The sequence below is a fragment of the Emys orbicularis genome, chromosome 5 (assembly GCF_028017835.1).
Source record: "Emys orbicularis isolate rEmyOrb1 chromosome 5, rEmyOrb1.hap1, whole genome shotgun sequence".
In the NCBI taxonomy this organism is placed as follows: domain Eukaryota; kingdom Metazoa; phylum Chordata; order Testudines; family Emydidae; genus Emys; species Emys orbicularis.
Window position 1 is genome coordinate 121,558,093 of NC_088687.1, and position 14,767 is coordinate 121,572,859.

The window sequence follows — 14,767 nt, forward strand, 5'->3', positions numbered from 1 at the left end:
TATATTATTGAATCAGCAAGGCCTTAAATGATGTAAGGTGAAATGGGGTTCCAGTGTAACTGTCTGTGAAGAACTGCGGCTTTCATGGTGAGTGAATGTATCAGACATGATGCTCGGAATGTATGCAACATCTTAGGCAGTATATTAAAATAGTACATTATTTGCAGCACCACCACAGAGAATGGTAAGCTGTTACTGTGCTGATGGCTAGTAAAAACAAAATAGGCTAGAGAGTAGCTTTCAAATGTATAGTTAAAAATGTAAACCTTAAGATAACCTTTTGTAGGTATTAAAATCCTTTTTAAAAGTATGTAAAATCAACTTCTCAAAAGGAGAATATTTTCTCTTTGTGCAGAGCAAGGTTGTTTAGCCTTGAAATAGGTTGAAGTACTATATCTTCATGAAGGTGGTGATTAAGGAGAGTATACCACTGCTAAATGAAAAATAAATCAGGCTGTTTTGCTCCTTTAGCAAGATAAAAACAGATGTTGGGTACATTTAGTCTTTAACTCAGTAGCTTTCGAAATAAACACACAATATAAATAATTTCCAGACCCCTTATGCATCATGCTTCAAAATCATTTATTGGTAATGAGGTGTAAAGCAAGCAAAATGTGTGCATGTTATTGTTTAACTATTTTTGTCATTTCACTTAAAATTTTAAAGTAGACCTGCTGTCACGGCATATACCTTAAAAGTTGTATTTGGAGAGTTAAGTCTCAAATGGTTGTTTTCATCCTATATGAATTGCACATGTATATCTATTACTATATTGGTTTAATACCCCTTAATCTGTATATATTTATAAACAAGCAAGAGTAATGAAACTTATTTTAAGAGCTGTTCAGCAATTCAAGAGGTGTTTGCTAGCTACAGTATGTCTGCATGTACAGATCTTGCTACACTCTCAATCAGCAAATATTCTTAATGTGAATTTGCGTAGAGTTCAGAATCTACTTCATAGCTGTATCTTCAGAGTATGCTATGCCAGAGACTGCATCCTCTGTTCATTAACGTGAGGATTATTTAAACGCTGTTGTCTTCTGATATTTTAATAACATAACAAAAATATTTTGAAATGAGTTGTGAATATTGACTGTCAAATATTGTCATTTTTACTCCTTTTTGGATATTGCTTGAAAGGGTAAAAATACTACTGACAATTCATACAGCTTGTTTTATAAAATGTGCCACTCCCATTTTAGAAGCATGCTGATGATGATACAAGTTCACTGGTCTCTTTTACACTGTAGTGTTCAGTAAAACATCCAAAGACATTTGCTAAAATATAGAGGAGGAGGATTTGGGCTTTAGAGGGGGTGGAATAATAGTATCTCTTAATGAGCCAGTATCTTAAATAGCCACAACAAAGTAGCCTCTAAAATTTGTTTGTATTTCAATATAATATTTATATAGTAACTCTGTGGGTGGGTGGTGGAAAAAGATGTTGGGCTGGAAAAAAATGGGTCTTGTGTGAATGAAGTATTTTCAAAATCGGTTCTTCTATATAGAAAACAAAATCCCCACTCCAGAACACTGTGTAAAGTCCCTTAAACCTCCCAGAAGCAGCTCTGTTTTTCAGTCACTCTTCAACTGAATGCAAACTCTTTCTAAAACATGTCTTTTCACAAATTCCATAAAGCAGGTCACTTAATTCTCATTCCTTTTTAAAATTGTGTTGATTTTTTTTTTTAGTCTGTCTTCTGTGTATGCTTTAGGAAGAGCAATATATAATGAGTTCCATACATCATCTTCAATTTCTTTTTAACTTAATTTAATGTGCTTTCTATTAGTAATAATCCAAACAATTAAAATGTTGTTGTAAATTTAGGAACAAGGATCAGTTGGCCATTGGAAGCAGTAATACGTGTTAATGTTTGATTAAGTTAATTTTCAAAAACAACTAATTTTGTTATATAAGTATAAAATGCAGGCTTGTAATTGATAGAGAGAAATTGGGAGAGGGAGTGGAGTTTAGCTGTAACAGCTTCATTCAACTGAGTAAAACTGATGTACTCCAGATTTATGATGGTGTAACTGAGGACATGTTTTGGCATTGTGCCTTTTAATGCATTTCTATCTCCGTTATGATCAGTAGTTTTCCAGGGGGTTGTTAAAATTTTAAGAATAGCAACTTTATTTTATCTTTGAGTTTCCAAGTATGTAATCTGTTAGTGTCCCCACCCTTGGCACATTTCTTTGTACTTCTTCTCTACTCTCTGGATATAGTTTTGCATAGAGAAGAGCTTAGTCAGTACAAACTAAATAGCCAATACATAAATACTGTTCATGATAGTTTAAATTAGTCTGGTGGCTGCTACTCTTTGGAAGTCAAACTAATACAACAGTGGTATTTAACATATTGGAAATTGACCTCATGATAGCACCATGATTTTCCAGATGGATCATAAAGTGCTTTCTTTTCATTCATATTGCTGTGGAAACATGAAACTCGTTGTTTGGAGAGAGAGAGTACAAATACCTCTGTATCCACTGCAGTTGATGGAAACCCTCAACCTTTGGGGGCAGAAACCACCTTTGGGGGCAGAAACCACCTTTGAGAAGGGAATTAGGAATAAAGTTTCCATATACACAGGTTAAGGAATAACTGCTTATTGCAGAGTATCTTGCATCCTCCTCTGAAGCATGTGGTATTGGTAATCTTAGACTATGGGTCTAACCTAGTATGGCAATTTGTGTTCCTAAATCAGGAAAATTGGGGATTCCTCTAACTTTGGCCTAACAGCTCCACAGTCCTGCAGTGTCCTGTCTTCTCTATCGGTGGTTTCCAAATGCTTCTTTTCTCCCCCCACTTCTCATATTACTTTAAAATCTCAGATACTAGGTCCAGATTACATGTAATAATTATATAACTTTTTTTTTCTATGATTTAGCATGGCAGAAGCATGAAGGAATAAGGGATTGGGAGTTTGGGAGAAGACCTTTGGCCTTCCCTCTTGGTGCAAATATTAATGGTTATACACACAGCTGAGGCAGAGTGTTAAAAATGTTTGTTTCTGGTGTGTTGCAGCTGTCTGCTGTGGCAGACCATTAGCAGAGATGTAGCAATTTTCTATTAATATGGTCTGTAGTGTGTAGATGGAGTTAAAACAGACCGTCACATTATTCTGCATCTGTTTCAGCAGTGAAAGCAAAGATGCTGCACTTTTTAAAAAAGTACTTTTCATGCCTTTCAGTAAATTAGGAACCTACTTTGGAAATCCTGAATGACCAAGCCTGCTTCAGTTGTACTAGGGCCTTTTAAAAATACTTCCTTAGTGGTTTTCTATATAGTTTACATGGTGGTTTAAAATAAATAAATCAGCCTCTCAGTATTCTTTGGAAGAAGTTTTCATCAATGAGAATGTAGAAGAGTCTCATGGATGAAACCTTGTTCATGGATGCACCCACAAATTACTTGTTTATAGCACTCAGATTTTGCAGATAGTGTTGCATTTGTGAGGTGGCAGACTATATGGTAAGAATTAACACATTAAGTATTTGTAATTTTGACTTTTTTCCCTCATAGACCAAATATGAACACTTTAAAATTAGCTTTATTTGTAGAATACCATCATTGGTGATATGCCTAACTCACTGGTTCACGTGCCATAGTAGGGTGGAACATGGGTTGGTTTATCAGAATAAGGATCCATTAAAACTACATTAAAAAAAATATTAAAGGTAGTTTGAGTTTTAGACATGGCACTATGCTGGGTCTTAAAGTTTAGAACCTTTGGCCTAATGTAAACAATATTTCAAGATGAAATAAGCAATAAATAGGTTTTCTATTTAGCCACAATTAAAGTATTTCTTCTTCATTCCGCTTGGATATATTTACAAATGGTTTGAGTAGGAGAAATAGTTTATAGCAAGATATAAAGACAAAGTGTTTATTGCTTTAAAGAATTTTGGTTTGGAAGTCTGCAGTCATGAAATAGTTATTTTTCTGCACTTCATCAATAGATCAAATCTTAAAGATGAGTGTAAAATGTTTAGCATATTCAAAAACAACAAGGAGTCTGGTGGCACCTTAAAGACTAACAGATTTATTTGGGCATAAGCTTTCGTGGGTAAAAACCTCACTTCTTCGGAGCATCCGAAGAAGTGAGGTTTTTACCCACGAAAGCTTATGCCCAAATAAATCTGTTAGTCTTTAAGGTGCCACCAGACTCCTTGTTTTTGTAGATACAGACTAACACGGCTACCCCCTGATACTTAGCATATTCAAGTATCACTCTTAGCAACAGCTCATAGACAGTCTTCAACTTGAGTTTTTAAAATATTACTTGTAGAAGTAAATTTAGACTAATTTTTTTAAAATGAAGGAAATTAGACCATTACTCAATACAATTTTAAGTGTTGTCTTCACTTTGGGGGATTACTATTGACTTTGATTCAAGACATTTTTTTAAATGATAATTGGAGTTTGATTATGAATTGTACAGAAAGGTTTCATACGTTTTCCTGAAAGTGTTCTCATCTTGCATGTTTCTGTAGCTGTTGCGATACAGTGCACGGCTTTGATATTCTCCATCAGTGTAACCAATTATATTCTTTTTGTGCAGGAATATGAAGAAAAAACTGGACGAGCTCACAAGCCACTCTCTCCTAAACAGAATGTGAGGAAAAATCTTGACTTTGAACCCCTCTCCACCACAGCGCTTATTCTAGAAGACAGGCCAGCGTAAGTTCTGCATAGTACCATAGTAGAGGCCTCTTAAACTTAAGATGGAAAAACCTTTCTCACTGTGCATATTTTATGACTATAAATTATTTAAGCAGATGAGTTTTTTTTTTTTGTTTTTTGTTTTTTTTTTTAAACCCCAAACTTCCAAACTACTGAATAAATGAGTGGCATATTTCTAAGGCATATTAATAAAATCTTCTGTAAGTTTCAATCTTTTTGTATAAAAAAAATGAACTAATTACTGTCTAACACTGGTGGTAGTGGTGGTAAAAGAAATTTTTAATTAGCTTACAAACATGAATGGCTAAGTAGTTCATCTTTAAGGTAACCCAAGAATAAAAAATTAACAAGCACTTGCTGAAGAATCTGAGGGTAGCAAGGGTAATGTGTCCCTGGCACAGCAGATGTCCAATCCTCATAAATAATGAAGCAGTGTACCAGAGAATGCTCTGTGGTGGGTTCAGTGTCACAGTATGAAGGATGTCAGGCACTTGATACATTGGCTTATCCTCTTATTTTACGCAGAAGTATTCTTATACAACCAAACCCATATCTGACTTCTTGGAAAGAACTGTATTGTGGTTTGTCTCTTACTTCTACATATGCTTTTTTGGAGAATTTATGCTGAATGTCTGGCTTTACTGCATGCAGAAACAGATAAAAAAAAACTAAATCACCATGGCAGGCTGAATTTTAAATAGTCTATTTAAAGTAGTTGTGTGTGCAGTTTAAAGATAAGAGTAAATGAAAACAAAACCTGATGTAGAATAATATATTACATATTTTTCACAAGTGCATTTCCACTATTTAATGACAGTGAAAATAGCTCATATCAAATTGTCTACCAATATATCGTGTTAGTTACTTAGGGTACGTCTATACTACCCGCCGGATCAGTGGGTAGTGTTCGATGTATCGGGGATTGATTTATTGCGTCTCGTCTGGACGCGATAAATCGATCCCTGAATCGACGCCCATACTCCACCTAGGCAGGAGGAGTAAGCGTAGTTGACGGGGGAACCACGGCAGTCGACTCGCCGCCGTGAGGACGGCCAGGTAAGTCGAACTAAGATACTTCGACTTCAGCTATGCGAATAGCGTTGCTGAAGTTGCGTATCTTAGTTTGAACCCCCCCGCTAGTGTAGCCCAGGCCTTAGCTTATAAAGCTGTCTGGCTGTGGTGGTGCTAAAGCACGTAGTATTTTTCTTGCACATACAGAACAGTGGTCAAGTCTTTTATTAAGTGCTAGGTATATGTGTTCAATCATAAAATATGTTATATGTTAACATGGCGACTCCTATATAGTGTTGGGGCAGGACTGTTCATTCAATGAAAACAAACTGATACTCATCCCTTCAGATGCCTGATATAGAGCTATCAACCTAGACAGGGCTTCCAGATCCACTCTGCTGGCCGTTGCATTCTCACCATCAGCAATTGTGGCCCAGGGACCAATGATACCCATTATGGGGCCTGCCTCCATACCCCAACAGCCCAGCCCATCATCCTTTTTGGGCCTCTGGGCTCCATACTTCTGGGCACCTGACTATGAGGACCCTATTTTCCACACCAAGCAGTGGTTATCACCAGATGGAGAACTGCAGTCCCCACAGGAGCAGTGGATGGAGGATTGGCCATAACTGCTGGTGCTACCAGAGCCACCAGTATCACTCTCTTCATCCTGTCCCAATGAGGCAGTATTATCAGCCTTTCCCTCACCCCCAGATAATTTTAAACAGTACCAGGCCCTTCTTGGGAGAATCACAGACTCTCCAGATTTCACTGAAAGAGGTCTAGGATGCAGCCCACATGCTCCTGGACATCCTCTAGGCTATGGTTCCTTCTAAAGTGGCACCCCCAATTAATGAGGCCATCATGGAACCTGCCAGAGTGAACTGGCACATTGCTGCCACCTGTGCCCAGATGCCAAAGAGGGGTGAGAAATGCCTCTGTATTCTCCCTAAGGGAGCGGAATTCCTGTTTTCAGACCCTAATCCCAATTCCCTGGTGGTCCAGGTTGTTATAGAAAGAACTCAACTACACCAGTCCAAATCCACTACAGCCAAAGGACTTGACCTCTTTGGAAGGAAGATGTTTTTTTTCAGCTAGCTTAGCATTCTGAATGGCGAATTACCATGCTTTTGTTGTTCAAGTGTGACTTTTTGAATTACAACAAGCTGTTAGCGTTAGAGAACAAACACCCTCAGGATTGCAGGCTTCAGTTCTGGTTATCCTGGTTAACCAGTTAGAGTCTTCCCTCCAGGCATCCCTTGACACAGTGTCACTCCAATGACTACCTCAGTAGTCATGAGACGGACTTTGTGCCTGTAGACCTTGGGGTTCCCCTGAGGGATCCAAATCACCATGGAGGAATTTCCCTTTGAGGATTGCCACTCTGAGCTATCTACCACTCTCTGGATGTTTATACTTTGCCACCCCTGAAGCAAATACTTCAGGCCTCTTTTCTCTCTCAACATCGACCACTGCCTTCATCCTTCCTTCAACAGAGGACGTATGAACCCCCCAAGAAATTAGAGGATGCAGCGAGATAGGCACCCTGCATCACCATCCTTCACTTTGCCACCTCTTCAAAAGTCATTTTTGATGTCCCAGCTGAGGTTCGACAACCAGTCTCCACAATGCCTGCTACCACACCCTGCAGTGACTGCCCGGCCCATTTTCTTCCGATGTGGTGCACTATTACAGTGGACAAATGGGTCCTGGATGTTGTATCAAATGGCTAGATCGCTTCTCTCCCAGTTCTCTGACCCATCTCTCTTCAAGGACCTCTCCCATAAGAGAATTCTCAAACAGGAGGTTGACTTCCTCCTTCAATTGGGAACAATAGAGCCAATACCACTCCCTCATGTAGGAAAGAACTTTTTCTCAAGGAACTTTAAGTTGGCCTTTAATACCCTCCCTCTACTCATGTGACTGGTTTATGGCCCTTGATTTGAAAGATGCATATTTTCATTTGGATATTCCCCCTGCTATCAGAAGTTTTCTGCTCTTCACAGTGGGCCAAGAGCACTTTCAATGCAAGGTGCTCCTCTTCAGCTTCTTGATGGCCCCAAGGGTGTTTATGAAAGTTCTTGCAGTGGTGGCCGCATCTCTTTGTAGACAAGGAAGACTGATATTTCCTGGGTGATTGGCTGCTCATGGATCAGTCATGCCAATAGGTACAAGCAACAACCATCACTGCACTCCCAACTATTTCATTCATTAGAACTCCAAGTAAATTTAGACAAGTTCATGTTGACACACACACAAAACATAGTATTAATTGGGGTGGAATTCAGTCACAGGAAGGGCCTATTTACCTCACAACCGATTCCTCCCCATGAGGGATCTCATCAACCAGCTTCGCCTTAGCCTTCACTCTTCAGCCCAATCCTGCCTCATCCTTTTAGGCCATATGGCTCTGTGTACCTGTGTCACTCCATTTGCATGACTGCAACTAAAGTGCCTTCAAATCTGGTTATGGACAACCTATCCCCCAAATACCATGTAGTATGTGGGGGGGGGCCTCTTTCTTCTTGCAGCACTTACAAAGACACTCATAATGGATGCCTTCCTGCTAGGATGCAGAGCACATCTTGATGACCAGACAGCCCAAGGCTCCTGGTCCCCTCAGGAATCCAGACTACATATCAACCTGTTCAAGTTTTGAGCAGTTTCGGAATGGCTTGCAGGCTTCGTACCCATCATTCAGTCCATACACATTTGGACAACCACCTATCTATTATATAAACAAGAAGGGAAGAGCAAGATTCCCTCCCCCCCCCCCCCGTCCTCCTCCTCCCCCCAAAAAGGTAGTCCACCTCTGGAATTTGTGCATCAGGCACAGAATCATACTCTCAGAAGTACACATCCCAGGGGTGATGAATTCCCTGGCAGACAGCCTCAGCAGGCATTTACACATGGACCAGGTATGGGAACGCCACCGATCAACAGCACAGCACATCTTCCAACAATGGTGGCAGGGTGGTGATGGGGGTGGTCATGTTTTCGATATCTCAACACAGCATAACAAAGTGCTTGGCTTACTACTTCCCCAGGCATCTACGGCCTCAGCTCCAGAGGGGATGCCTTCCTGGTGCAGTGGTGAGAACCACTGGTATATGATTTTTTTTGCCATAACTCTACTTCCTTGGTAATCAAGTGGCGGGCTACTCAGGCTTTAATCATCCTCCTAATACAAAGTTACTGAAGGGTGTCATAAGGACATTCCCCCCCTCCAACTCTGAAATCAGTCCTTGTCTGAATCTGAACCTCGTCTTCTCTGTTCTCATGAGGCCACCGTTCAAACTTTTAACCTTCTATTCCTCCCTTGTACCTTTCTTTGAAAGTTGCCTTGTTGACAGCAGTTGCCTTTGCTAGAAGGGTTGGGGAGCTTGAGGGTCCTTGTGGTCGACCTGCCTTGTGAAAAACTGTATATAAGGACAAGATTTCTTTGAAGCTACATCCAGAGTTCATACCTGAAGTGGCCTTCTGAGTTCCACCCTAACCAGACTGTTCACCTTCTAGTGTTTTACACTAAGCTTCACCACAGCATGGAGAAGACAAGACTCCATTCCTTGGACATGCATAGGGCTCCAGCCTTCTACCTGCACAGAACAGCACCCGTTCAAAAGTCCCCAAGGGTGTTTGTGGCTATTGCTGAAAGAATGAAGGGGAAAGTATTTTTCTCCCCAAAAACTCTCTAAAAGGATTTTCTCCTGCATCATCCTTTGCTATGATCATATGAAAGCCCCTTCTCCTCAAACCATCAGGGCCCATTCTATGAGCACCCCAGTGGCTTCAGTAGCCTCCATACAGGTAATCACCCTTTCAGAAATATACAGAGCAGCTACTTGGGGATCCATATGCACCTTCACCAGGAATTATGCTCTGGTCCAAGCTTTGTCTGTGGACATCTCCTTTGGTTCAGTGATCCTCCTCATTATGGTACTGTTACCTGGGGTTCCCTAAACCCAGAACACTTGGTAATTTTACTCTCTGCAAGGCAGTGTTAGGAAATAAATCAATGGAGACCCAGCACTTCCGTCTGCTAGATGGTTGGCATAAATCGCACAAAGTCAAGTGCTTTCACTTAAAGCCTTTATTTTATTAGTCTCCTGCACTCTCACAGGAATGCCTTCACTCAAAGCTGCTGCTTTATTTAGTCTCAAGCACATACAAAAACAATACGTTATAGAGCACCCCCAAACAATAGTTACCCATGGTTTGGAGGGGTCTTGACTGGTCAAATGACAAGGTTCAAGTAGTCAGCTATCTGCCTGTCACTGGGGATTCCAAGACACATTCAGATAGTCAAATCCAAATTCCTCAGACCTGTCTACTCCCTTTGTTAGTAACTGCTACAATCACATCAACATGTCAATCAAAGAAAAACAATCAAGCAAGCATTTTTAAGCCATTAGTTATACAGATGTGGTTTTGCAGAGTCTGCAGTCTCATGAGTCCAGACACACACAAACCAGAAGTCAAATATAGAGAGACTTTCTGGTTTTCACAGATGCTTACCCCAGCGTATCAGGAAGGGCGCAGAGTTAGGCTCACTCCTTGTGATTGCTGCCCCCTCCCTCCTTAACTTTGCCTTAGTTAAGCTAAGTTCCTACAAAGGCCTTACTGGTGTTTTTGGCAATAAGCAAAATAATTGATATTTCAGTACTGGCAGTGGCCTAGGCATTCTGTTGTGTTGCCGTTGTCTCCCCTGACAGTACTGCATACTTCCTTGCTTCCTCTTCCTCAAAGAGCACAGCCTGGGGGTCATCTGTATTCCCCTTCCAAGGCCTACTTCAGGGAGTGGGGAAGTTGAAGAAGAAAAACCTCTTAAATGTAAACTTGCTGTTAATGTTTTCTTTGGATCCCTCTACTTTTAACACCCTCAGAAGGCACAAACCTTAATCATGGCACATGTTGTATGGCTAATACCTGAGGCATAGGTTAAGTGAGAAGATTCTCCCCCCCCAAAGAAATTTAAATGGGATTATTTGGCAATTCAGTGAACCCTGTGTACTTTCTCTCTCTTCCCTGTTTTCCCTTTCAACCATTATGCAACTTAAAGAGCTACAGCATCACCTGTAAGAAAGCAAGGCATTAAGAAGACAGGAAGTGACTTATGTAGAATAACCTATTACCTTTGTAGTTTCATATACATGGTTAAAGATACATGGTTGCACGAAAACTCATCTTACCCATTCCTATAACAACCTTGACTCTTAGCCACAAGACACATATTATGAATGCTTTTAGTTTATATACATCACAAATATAATAATTATGGAATTAATTACTTAGATGTTCAAACATACCTATGTTGATGTGTATGTTGAGAGTAGATAGCTGTCTTCTGAGCAAGAGTTGTTAAAGGACTGTGTAAGGTGAATTAGAGACCAGATGAATGAGGTAATATTGTCACATGTCCGTATTAACTAAATGTATAAACTGTAAAGGATAATAGAATACATACAAACTTATTAGTCACTTCCTGTCTTAATACTTGGATAATGCTGTAGTATATTTTGTATAATGGTTATGTTAATTACTTCAGCAGCATTAACTCTAAGTTAATAAAGATCTTTGTATGACAATGTGCTTTTGTGCAGTGAGAATATAATCCAGGCTTTTAGTAATTGAACTAACACCAAATTGTTGGCCTAGGGTTCAGTGATTAGCTAGTAGTGGTGGGGAACAGGGGACCCTTGCAACTGGAGGAGTGAGGAAAGGAGTTAGGGACAGAGTTTTGAAATAGGGAGGAAGGTCTCTGAGAGCAGAGGGAGAGAGTTAGTTAGAATTGGGAGATGTGACTGCACAGGTAAAGGAGGGGGTGTGGGTGGAGTCTGTGTACTGAGGATCTGTGACAGGAAGAAAGAAGGTGGATAGAATGAAAATTTTGCATCCTTGACAAGTAGCTGTAGAAAATACTCTGATTCAGTATAGCAGCCTTAAACACATAAACTGGATAAGCATTAGTATATTCTATTGGCTTATGAAAATTATTCAGTGTGTTCATTGAAAAAAGTGCTCAAATTACAAAACAAAAGGAAATTACTCAGCATTTTTTCTGTGTAGAATGATTGTATGCTGTCAGTGTTCTTTCCTTATCTTTTGTTGTCATTTGTGGAAAAATCTCCCCAAAAAACTGACAAGTCGCAGTATTATGCTTCCGCCTTACTTTGCCCAGAGATTTTAAAGTTATGCATGCCAAACTAAAATATTACATTTTTTTTAAATCAAGGAACCTCCCTGCAAAACCAGCAGAAGAAGCACAGAAACATAGACAACAGTACGAAGAAATGGTGGTGCAAGCAAAAAAAAGAGGTGATGGATTTACTCTTACATCAGGAAATGTAAAGGGATGTTAAATCTAAAAATATACTTGCCTCAATATCTGCCCTTTTAATATGACAAACCGATTCAGTGCTGCCCCTTATAGAAAATACAATCCAGGAAAACGGGCAAAGGTAGTTTTAAATGATCCTTTCGCTACTCAGGTTCTAGGTCAGTTTGTGGGCTGATGGAGCATGACATAAATTAAAGTAGCTTATAGGCTGCTCTAATTTACAGTGGCCTTAACTGGGCTGCCTGTGGCCTGTTCCTCAGTACAGCATCTCCAAATGGCTGTGGAGATTACCATTAGGCCAGTGGCTGCAAGGGGAGAAGTATACAGCCTCTGCTGAGCTGGGGGAATTATCCACCAGCCAGTTGTGGTGCTTTTGCAGCCCCTCAGTCTAGAGGAATCCAGACACTTTTCCCCAAATGGTCTATCAAAAAAGAAGCTAAAATTCTCCAGAGAAGAGCTAAAGTTGTGTGACAGTTACTAATTCCATGATTCCACAAACCCACTGAAAAATCATTGGCCATTGTATTTAATTGCTTTCTAATACTGAACTATATTGAAATGCATCCCTCAGGTGGGATATTTTAAATGGGATCTTATTGGATGAGTGCAGGGTTCTTTGTCAGTACATGTCAGAAAAAACATCCCATAGCTTAAATACTCTGAGGGGAATCTTTACAAAAACACTGCACTTTTTTGATTTTGTATTGTAATCTCTGTCCTCTTCACTGACATGGGTATATGTGCCCCAGGCTCTGCTAGTGGTTTTCCTTATCTGCAGTTGTTTGGTAGTGGAAATACCTCAGCCTCTCCCCTGCTGTGCTGTGAACTCGAGGTGGAGCTGGCACTGTGAATAGTGGATTCGCTCTGCCATGCAGACTCCAGGTCTGACTGCCCACCACCATTTCCCAATGCAGGGAAGAAAACAGAGTATGGTAACAATGGACAGCCTGCGACTGGGTCTTCTGAGTATTTGTTCATGTCCAAGACCTTGGAGATAATGTCCAGCCTGCTGGACAGCATGCCTAGGGCCACATGTAGTGATGTGAACCAAGTATCTGCTTGGTGCCTGCTCTTAATCCTCTACTGAAAGTATTTACTGTAGGGGTTTTGAGTGTCTTTTGCCTAGCAGTAAACGTAATCTTCCCTTTGTTCGTGCAGCACCATATCACTGTATCCATTTCTCAGGCACCAATCCCAGGGAGTGCTGCCTCTCTCCTCTCTCTGCTTGTACTGTAGGCAGTTTTTGCCCCTTGAGCACAAGTATGCCATCCAGGCTATGCTTATTGGACAAGCACTCCTACACTGTGTATAGGGCCAAAGAAATGTTCATCTCCAGCTAAAGATTGAGGCTCACCTTCATTTCTCTCTACAGCCATTCCAACTCCATTTCTTCTCTGCAGCCCTGATAACTATATTACTTCTGAAAATTGTAGTGTGTCTAGGATGTTCTTTGGAATTGCTTGAGCAGGTGAATGTGATTTCAGGCATATACAGGTTGAATTTTTATGGCCATGAAGCATTAATGGCTCTTAGCTTTTTTAAATATTACCTTTTGTATTACCTGTATTGACTTTGTCATTTTCTTTTTTTCAGAGCTTAAAGAAGCCCAGAGGAAAAAGAAACAACTGGAAGAACGATGTAGACTGGAAGAAAGCATTGGCAATGCAGTTTTAATTTGGAACAATGAAATCTTACCCAACTGGGAAACAATGTAAGACACAGTATGTTTTATATTGTGCTTAACGATAACTTCCTATATCCTGAGAAGTTAAGGGATTAGTCAAGATCACTTTATTTCAACAGTGCTAGAAGCTAGTGTGTGTAGCAGTCAAAGGTGACTTGCAAAGGGAATTGGTCTGTTTAAGGAAGGTATTCAGGTGGTGCTGCCAAAGATGATGGGGATTTTGTTAATTCCGTTTCCTTATTACCTTTAATAGAGTTTAAGAAATTAGACAATTAGACTGAACATAACTGTGTATAACGTACTATTACATAGAGCCATGTAGCCATCCGTTTCCTGACTACAGTTGTAGATAGCCGTATAATTTATACTAGCTTGAGCATATTAATTTATGGTCTCCCTTGCATATAGAATAAAACCCATGTTTCAGAGACATGCTTCATCACAATGACCACTTCTCTCTTACTGCTGTTAATTAAAAGTAGTGAGTTTCTGAATCTTGCTTTAGTTTTTGGTGTGGGAATTTTAATTCCTGTCCATTTCTTCTAACCTTTTCAGCATGTCGTATACAGCAGTGATGTTCAAAAATAATCTAAGGTCAGGGAGTGGTTGGTGACTGGGACCTCTGTTAGAAAGCTACTAGAAAACATAACACTTATAGCCATCCATTTGTCAGGACTTGGTTCTCCATGACTGCTTGGGCTTTTGATGGTGTACTCCCAGATGTGTCTGTAGATAAGCACAGGTATGATGTTACTAAGCCTCTTAATTTACAGTGGGATACACCATGTATGCCAAACCAAGTGGCGGCGGGGGGGGGAAATACGGAAAACAATAGTAAAAAAATTAAAATAAAACCCCCAAACCCCTCTTTTCAGAACTAACACTTTTTAAAAGACACAGTGCAGGCAGTTAGCATGCCTAAAAACATCAATGTCTTGCCTACCATAACAGCTACATTCAGCTGTTCACGTTTTTTAAGGGTTTTATTTGTTTCATTTCTCCTTATTTGACTTTGACTGAATGGAACTTTTACTCCTGGGGGAAT

At 40.1% G+C, this 14,767-nt stretch overlaps 1 protein-coding gene across 1 annotated transcript in view; it reads left to right on the forward strand.

Moving 5' to 3' along the window:
• TBC1D14 (TBC1 domain family member 14) overlaps positions 1-14,767 on the forward strand; it is a 90,659-nt gene that overhangs the window by 51,823 nt on the left and 24,069 nt on the right. The window contains exons 3-5 of the mRNA XM_065404894.1: positions 4,569-4,687; positions 11,934-12,016; positions 13,632-13,749. Coding sequence (XP_065260966.1) covers positions 4,569-4,687; positions 11,934-12,016; positions 13,632-13,749 — 320 coding nt within the window. The remainder of the gene's footprint in view (positions 1-4,568; positions 4,688-11,933; positions 12,017-13,631; positions 13,750-14,767) is intronic.